General features: G+C 45.1%; 1 protein-coding gene across 2 annotated transcripts in view; it reads right to left on the reverse strand.

Moving 5' to 3' along the window:
* The window catches only part of CCNJL (cyclin J like), a 64,536-nt gene that overhangs the window by 26,055 nt on the left and 29,154 nt on the right, over positions 1 to 9,327 (reverse strand). For both annotated transcript variants that reach the window (XM_037729077.1, XM_017502110.2), the window contains exon 3: positions 3,917 to 4,130. In XM_037729077.1, coding sequence (XP_037585005.1) covers positions 3,917 to 4,130 — 214 coding nt within the window. The remainder of the gene's footprint in view (positions 1 to 3,916; positions 4,131 to 9,327) is intronic.

Consider the following 9,327-nt stretch of genomic DNA (forward strand, 5'->3'; position numbering starts at 1 on the left):
AAAAAAAAAAAAGGAAGAAAAAAGAAATGAAGTACTGATAATGTGCTGCAACATGAATGAGGCTTCAAAATTCTGTATGAAGCGAAAGATGCTAGACACAAATGGTCACATATTGTGTGATCCCTTTTATATATAAGAGCCAGAACAGACACATCTATACAGACAGTAAGCAGACTCATGCCTGCCAGAGCTGGGGGTGGGAAGAAAAGGGAAGTGACGGCTTAATGGGTACAAAGGTTCCTTTTAAGGTGATAAAAATGTTCTGCAAGTAGATAACAGTGTGCAGGCACGAAATACCAGTCGACTGTACACTTTAAAATGGTTGAAATCTTGAATTTTATGTTGTGGCATGAATTTTATCTCTTTTTTTTTTCCTTTTGTGAGATAGGGTCTTCCTCTGTCACCCAGGCTGGAGTGCAGTGGCGTGAGTGATTTCAGCTCACTGCAACCTCCACTTCCTGGGCTCAAGCAATTCTCCAGCCTCAGCCTCCCATGTAGCTGGGACTACAGGCACAAGCCACCAACACTCAGCTAATTTCTCTATTTTTTTTTTTTTTTTAGTATAGACGAGGCTCTCCATATTGGCCAGGCTGGTCTCAAACTCCTGGCCTCAAGGGATCTGTCCACCTCAGCCTCCCAAAGTGCTGGGATTACAGACATGAGACACTGCATCTGGTTGTATTTTATCTCAATTAAAAAAAACACACACAACCCCATACTAGAAGTTGGGTGAGTTACGTGGCCTCTCTGAACCTATAAAAGGGGCGGTGACCTCGTAGGCTGGTTGTGAGGATCCATGTGATGTGTATAAAGTGCCTGGCATGGGGTCCAGCATGTAGAAAGAGAACAGTAAGGAAGGAAGTCACAGCTGCTGCGATGCCGATGATCCTGGGACACTGCCAAGGCCAACTCGCCTGGAAGTCGTGGGGTTTCCATGTTGTCAGATTATTCTTTTAATTAAACAATAGGAACAACAAAAAGACATTGCGGGAGGGGTGCTGTATATATGAAAGGTTTAAGAAGAGCCTGGCTCAACTACATTTACAGCATAGTGATCTCTATACTATATTTATAGAACAGTTCTATCCTGTGTTAAGGTAGTAGATGCAAACAATGAACTCTGAGGGAGAGAAGGTGTCTTTACCAGGAGTCCACTGTGGAATGACGGGAAGCTCTTGCTTGTTCTGCCTCCTCCTGTGGCCTGCAGACATGGGCTTTTGGCTGAGCCCTGTTTTATGGAGCAGAAAGGGCTGTAGGTAGATGAGAAGATCCCATCCCTGCTTCCTATCTTTTTTTTTTTTTTTTTTGAGACGAAGCTTTGCTCTTGTCATCCAGTCTGGAGTGCAGTGGCACCATCTCAGCACACTGCAGCCTCTGCCTCCTGGGTTTAAGCAATTCTCCTGCCTCAGCCTCCTAAGTACCTGGGATTACAGCACTCACCACCATGCCCGGTTAATTTTCATATTTTTAGTAGAGATGGGGTTTCATCATCTTGGCCAGGCTGATCTTGAACTCCTACCTGAGGTTATCCACCTGCCTCCACCTCCCAAAGTGTTGGGATTACAAGCGTGAGCCACTGTGCCTGCCCTGTCTATCTGAAAACAGATTTAAAAACCTAAGATTGACAAGTTGGGGGGAGGCAAGAACGCCAGCTCTTATCTCAGAATATTTTGGTACCAAATTAGCAGATCTCCAAACTTCCTGAGGCAAGGCGACCCCCCTCACTGTGGCCCACAATGGCCTGGGGAGAGAGGTGGAGGGAAGAATAGGATTTCAGGCTGTCATGGAAACTTTTCTTCCCTCTGGTCTCTGGAGCATATGGCAGGTGTCCTGAAAAATCCGTTCCTGCTGCCCCAGGGCTGTGCTGCCCTCAGACATGTGGGTGGGGGCGTCTGCCTCTCAGTCTGAAATGCCCCCTCCTGCCATCACAGCCGCAGCAGCACAAAGGAGTCTCCAGTGTGTGCCTCATGTTGCAGCTCCCCAGACAGACAATTGGGGAGAGCTTCCATGGCCCTATGGAAATATAAGTCCCCTGCCCCCAGCAGGCCTCAGGTCATAGACAGCAGCAGCAGCCAAAGGCCATGGTGTGGATTTCTCCTGTGCTGCTTGAAATACAAGGCCCAGCATGCCCTCCACTGATGGAGATGTCTCCCAAGCCCCACAGATGAAAGGGGGCTGTATGTTGATTTGGGATGCTGAGACAGACTGGACACCCGGCAAGACTGGTTCCCATGTGTAACAAGGGAATCCAGTCAGCCCAAGGTAGAGAAAAATCACCAAACGTGGATCTGTGAGCCCAAAGCAGCCACTGGGATCACGAACATGCAGGTAGAAGGTGTCAGCGTGGAAAATGAGATGGAATTCTGAAAACTCTAAATCTGTGCTTCTGGAACTGGGTGACTGTGCCCACAGGGTTTATGGCAGCCTGCCAAAAGCAGACAATGCCACAGAAGAAAGTGGGTGCCACAGTCCTGCAGCACCAAGCAGGATGAAGGATGGCAGGGTTGGGAGGGAAAATGTGTAATGAAATAGGACAGAAACCGGTCTCAGAGGAGAATGTTAAATCTGACTGTCAAGAATACAATACAAGATGTCAAAGAAATGTCCTAATTGAACCTGGCCACTTTGAGCCTGAGGCCTCTGGGGCATTCCATTCCTCTGCATTAAGGGCAACCTAGAGAAGTGTAGAGGCCTGGCTCTCAAGAAACCCTTAGCTCCATTAGTCTCATTGATTCCACAAATTGTTTTTGAGGTCTTATTATGTGCCAAGCTCATTGCCATCCCTGAAACTTGCTATCCATGGGGGGCAGTGGTTGTTAATTCAAAGCACACCACGCTGAGGGTGTGCATGCTCAGTAGACCTCACCTGCTGAGGGCAGTGAGGGAAGGTTTTCACAGGGATGTAGAGCCTGAGTGATGTTTAACCAGAACCAGGTGGGCAGCGGGAGGGAGCGAGAAGTGATTCGGGTAGAGGAAACAGCAGGTGCAAAGCTCTATGACAAGAAGGGGCCTGGCCAGTGTGGCTGGAACCCAGGAAGTGATGAGGAGAAAGGCACAGGTCAAAGAGGCAGGAACTTGAGGGTTGGTGTTTATCCTAAGACTGCTGGTAAACCATGGGGTGATGTTAAGTGGTAGGGTGGCATGGCAGAACTGTTTTAAGATCATCCAAGTAGCAGCGAATTAATACAGTAATCCCTACCAAGGCAGACAGACAGATGGTCAAAGCTATGCTATGTTTTTAGTGAGGCCTCTTTGGAAGGTGCAAACCCCAAGAGGGCTGTGTCCAGGCCTGGTAACCACACAATAGGTCCTGCTTAGGTCCAAATCAAGCTGTCACATTTCGAAACACCTCTAAGAACAGTGGTTGCTAAGGTTCCCCTCCCAGTCCATTCAGATCCCCCATACTGAAAGCAGGAGACAGGAGGTTAAGGGCACAGACTCTGGCATCACACAGTTCTGGGCTCAAATCTTGTCTGCCATATACTATCTGGGCAGCCCCAAACCAGCTTCTTCACCTCTCTGTGCCTCTGTAAAGTGAGGTATACTAAGAGTATCTGTCGGCCAAGGTGGGCAGATCACCTGAGGTCGGGAGTTCAAGACCAGCCTGATCAACATGGTGAAACCCCGTCTTAAAAAAAAAAACAATAAATTAAAAAAAAAAAAGAGTATCTGTCTCCTAGGGCCACTGTGTGGATTAATTGAGATAAGCTGCTAACATCCTTATTACTTGGTTTGGTACATTATAGATGCTAAAAAAATGTTGCATCTAAAAATGTTGATGCTAAAAAGTGCTCGGTGAAGGATGAACACAGAAGACGTGCAAACATCGTCGAGATGTAAAGTGATCTGGAAGCAGCCAGGTGCACAGACGTGAGGAGACCGCATAAGAGCAGAGGAAGACATAGGTTTCGCTTACTTGCAAGTAGGAGGCAGGAGATGGCCACGATGTAGAGCTGCTTGGAGGTGGTGACATTGTAGCGATCCATGAAGTGGTCCAGCAGGTAGACGGCCAGGTGCCGGGCTGCAGGGCAGAGCTGGCAGTGGCTGCTCAGTAGGGTCAGGATGTCCACAAAGAACCGGCGGCTCTTCAGGAGTGGGGAGTGGGCTCGGAAGGAGGGCAGCTTCAGTTCCTGGAGGACAGGCGGGGCAGAAGGGTGATGGTCAGGGCTGCCTCCCCAGAGTCTCAGCGGTTCCAGGAAACGGGACCTCAAGGCCTGCCTGCTGACTGAATGGGAGGCAATGATTCCCTCCATACCCTGATTAGTTTTCCTGCAAGTCCCAGGACAGCAGCCCCTCCTGGGCTATCTCCCATCTGCTTTCACTAAGCTCAGGCTCAAAAAATATCGGGGGCTTAGAGGATGAGAGAGGAAGCCAGTCATTCCTTCCCAGCGGAAAGGTTTGCTATTTGAGATACACAAGGCCATAAAGGAATAAAGGCCTTGAGGTCAGAGGTCTAAGTCCAAATGCTCCCCTGCATCCACCCAGGCTCTGATCTGAAGTAACACTTCCAAATTCTGGTTCCACTACACAGCCAACTTGTGTGACCCTGCTCACCTGCCATCACCTTTGTTTTCTCCTCAAGAGCTGAGAACTAAGTTTAAAATGTATGCAAAATGCCTACCACACCTGTGACCTCTCAGGATCCACATCTAATTCTGAGGGCAGGATTACGAGGGATGGGTTTTTGAAAAAAAATTAATCTAAAAATGTTGTTGAAATAATAGTACAAGGGACTCCCAAATGCGCTTTACCTCAATTCCCTAATTTTTGACATTTGTCTTCTTTCTTTCTACATGCATATACATTTTTTTCTAATCGTAAGTTCATACATCATGATACTGTCCACAGCCCCGGGGGGCGGCTAGGTGAGTTTTACTTCTACTTTGCAATTTATATACTGCCACATTATCTTAATTGATTTGCTGAACTCAAGAAAAACTAATAAAAGAAATGTCAAACCAACAAAGATTTTTACAACATAAAAATGATCTTACACGCAGTATCTATCATACTTACCATTTAATCAAAGTAGATTAGACACTATTTGCGTTTTTTTTAGTTTTTTTTTTTTTTTTTTTAGAGAGGGGTCTCCCCGTTACCCAGGCTAGAGTGCAGTAGTGCAATCGGAGCTCACAAAAGCCTTGAACTTCTGGGCTCAAGCAATCCTCCCACCTTGGCTTCCCAAGTAGCTAGGACTACTGGCACGCATCATAGCACCCAGCTAGTTGTTTTTGTATTTTTTTTGTAGAGTCAGGGGTCTTATCATGTTGCCTGGGCTGGTCTCGAACCCCTGGCCCCAAGCGATGCCTCCCACCTTGGCTTCCTAAAGGGCTGGGATTACAGGTCTGAGCCATCACTTCGAGCCTAGACATTACTTGTTCAGGAAACATCTTTGCAACATTTTGCCAAAGAAGGAAACTAAAAAGAGTTAAAATTGAAGGAAAACAGGAAAGAAGTTAACGGAAAAGGAATGTGACTACTCACTAATGGCAGGCTCACAGGGGGATGAAAATGAAACAAATTGGTGCCCTTCTTCTATACAATGCCTCCTGGGTTCAAGCAATTCTCTGCCTCAGCCTCTTGAGCAGCTGGAATTACAGGCACCCACCACCACACCCTGCTAATTTTTGTATTTTTAGTAGGGATGGGGTTTCACCACCTTGGCCGGGCTGGTCTTGAACTCCTGATCTCTTGATCCACCCACCTCGGTCTCCCAAAGTGCTGGGGTTACAGGCGTGAGCCACTGCCCCTGGCCCTAACGCCTCTCTCTTAACCCTGGGGCTTATTTAACCAGCAGCAGATCCAGGACTAGAAAGAGATATCTGCTCATTCATTCCTTCAAGAGCTATTCATTCATTTATTCACTTCACTCAATAAGTACAAATACTTTCTCTACACTAGCCGTTATTCTAGGCACTGGGGATACAATATGGAATAAGTTAGACACAGACCTAAACACAAGACTTACAATTATAAAACTCTTTTTTTTTTCTGAGACAGAGTCTTGCTCTGTCACCCAAGCTGGAGTGCAATAGCATGATCTTGGCTCACTGCAACCTCAGCCTCCCAGGTTCAAGCGGTTCTCCTGCCTCAGGCTTACGAGTAGCTAGGACTACTGGCGCGTGCCACAATGCCCAGCTAATTTTTGTATTATTAGTAGAGACGGGGTTTCACCATGTTAGCCAAGATGGTCTCAATCTCTTGACCTTGTGATCTACCCGCCTCGGCCTCCCAAAGTGCTGACATTACAGGTGTGAGCCACCACGCCCGGCTTCAATTATCAAACTCTTAGAAGAAAACAGGAGGACATCTTCATGACCTTAGATTAGGCAATGGTTTCTTAGACATGACACTAAAAGAAGAAGCAATCAAGGGAAAAATACTTAAGTTGAATTTCAAAACTTAAAACATTTGTGCTTCTGATTACACCATCTAGAAAGTAAAAAGACAACCTGCAAAATAGAGGAAAATATTTGAAAATCATTATGTTAATAAAAGACCGTATTCGGATCACATAAAGAACTCTTACAGCTCAACAACAAAAAAGACAACCCAATTTAAAAATGAGCAATGACTGACCAACAAACATATGAAAAGGTGTCCAACATTACTAATCATTAGGGAAATGCAAATTAAAACTTCGATAAGATATTACCTCACACTCATTAGAATGGTTGTTGTAAAAAAAATCAATACAAAACTGAGCCGGATGCGGTGGCTCACACATGTAATCCCAGCACTTTGGGAGGCTGAAGTGGGCAGAGCACGAGGTCAGGAGATGGAGACCATCCTGGCCAACATGGTGAAACCCCATCTCTATTGAAAATACAAATCCTGCTGAGGCAGGAGAATCGCTTGAACCCAGGAGGTGGAGGTTGCAGTGGGCTGAGATTGTGCCACTGCACTCCAGCCTGGCGACAGAGCAAGACTCCATCTCAAAAACAAAACAAAACTGAAAATATACAAGTGCTGGATAGGGCCAAATTGGAACCCTCATATACTACTGGTGGGAAAGTAAAATGCTGCAGACACTGCGGCAAACAGTCTGGCAACTCCTCAAAATGTTAGGGTTCTCACATGACCCAGCCAGTCCAGTCTTTGGTATATACCTAAGAGAAATGAAAACATACGGCTGCACAAAAACTTGTATATGAATACTCACGTCAGCATTATTCATAACAGTTCCCAAGTAGAAACAACTCAAAAGCTTATCAACTGATGAATGGATAAACAAAATGTAGTATATCCATACAATAGAATATTTTTTTTTAGATTTTTTCTTTTTTTTTTTGAGGTGGAATCTAGCTCTGCTGCCCAGGCTGGAGTGCAGTGGCACCATCTTGGTTCACTACAACCTCTGCCTCCCGGATTCAAGCAATTCCCCTGCCTCAGCCTCCTGAATAGCTAGGATTATAGGTGCCCAGCACCACATCTGGCTAATTTTTTGTATTTTTAGTAGAGATGGGGTTTCACTGTGTTGGCCAGACCGGTCTCGAACTCCTGACCTCGTGATCCGCCTGCCTCGGCCTCCCAAAGTGCTGGGATTACAGCCGTGAGCCACCACGCCCAGCCTCATACAATAGAATATTATACATGTTACAATAGGGATGAATCTTGAAAACATTATGTTAAGTGAAAAACGCCGATCATAAAAGGCCATGTATTACATAATTCCATTCATATGAAATATCCAGAATAGGTAAATCCACACAAACAGAAAGTAGATGAGTGGTTGGCAGAGGGTAGGGGTAACAGTTAATGGGAAGTAGCTGCTAATAGGTATGGGGATTCTTTTGGAGTTATAAAGCTGTTCTGTCATTAGATAGCAGTGATGGTGGTACAGCTCTGTGAATACACAAACAACTAAACTGCACATGTTTATTAATTTTGTGGGTGCACAGCAGGAGTACAGATTTGTGGGGTACATGAGACATTTTGATACAGGCACGTAATGTGAAATAATCACATCATGGAGAATGGGGTATCCATTCCCGCAAACATTTATCATTTGTGTTACAAATAATCCAATTACACTCTTAGTTATTTTGAAATGTACAATTAAGTTATTATTGATTATAGTCATCCTGTCGTGTGATGAAATATGTCTTATTCATTCTTTCTACTTTTTTTGTGTGTCCCATTAACCATCCCCACCTCCTCCACAATGCCTACTACCTTTCCCTGCCTCTGGGAACCATCCTTCTACTCTCTCTGTCCATGAGTTCAACTGTTTTGATTTTCAGATTCTACAAATAAGTGAGAACATGCTCAGTTTGTCTTTCTATGCCTGGCTTATTTCACTTTACATATGATCTCCAGTTCCATCCATGTTGCAAATGACAGGATCTCACTCTTTTTTATGACTGAGTAATACTCCACTGTGTATATGTACCACACTTTCTTTATCCATTCATCTGTTCACGGACACTTAGTTTGCTTAATTGCACTTTAAAAAAGCTAAATTTGGCTGGGTGCAGTGGCTCACATCCGTAATCCAAGCACTTTGGGAGGCTGAGGCAGGTGGATTGCTTGAGTTCAGGAGTTTGAGACTAGCCTGGACAACATGGCAAAACCCCATTTCTACAAAAAATTAAAAAATTAGCCTGGTGTGTTAGTGCATGCCTGTAGTCCCAGCTATTCGGCAGGCTGAGGTGCGAGGATCACTTGAGCGCAGGAGTCAGAGGTTGCAGTGACTTGAGATTGTGTCGCTGCACTCCAGTCTGGATGACAGAGCCAGACCCTGTCTAAAAAAAAAAGTGAATTTTATGATATGTGAATTATTATATCTCAATAAAGCTGCTATAGAAAAAGTAAGACAGCCATATCACCCACAGTCACGGAGTCCATATCACCCACAGTCATGGAGTCCACGGTCCAACAGGGAGAGAGGTGGTAATCCAGCAACAAGACAGTTGCAGAGTTCCAAATTGTGATGAACAAACACTACAAAGGAAACCCACAGATGCTCTGGGAGGCTCCACAGTCTCTGTAGGGAGGGAGGACTGCCTCCTGCAAAGGAGGCTTGAGCTGAGATTTCACACTGATTCCTTCTCCTCTGGCTTGATCCTCCGGAGAGCCCAGAGGTCAGGACTCAGCTATTTTCGCAGTCCTGGAGCTTTGCTCATGGAAGATGCTCAAAGCTAATAAATTATTTCTTCTCCCTTATGTTTATATATGAAGAAATTCCATTTCAAAACATCCCCAAGTCCCTGAGCTTTATCTAACTAGCAAAGATCTGAATTAGAATACTTTCAAAGTATCCCTTTATTCAATTTTTAAAAAAATTGCTTGGGTTTACCAGAATTTTTTTTTTTTTTTTTTTTTTTT

Source organism: Cebus imitator, unplaced genomic scaffold, assembly GCF_001604975.1.
Source record: "Cebus imitator isolate Cc_AM_T3 unplaced genomic scaffold, Cebus_imitator-1.0 Scaffold291, whole genome shotgun sequence".
NCBI lineage: Eukaryota > Metazoa > Chordata > Mammalia > Primates > Cebidae > Cebus > Cebus imitator.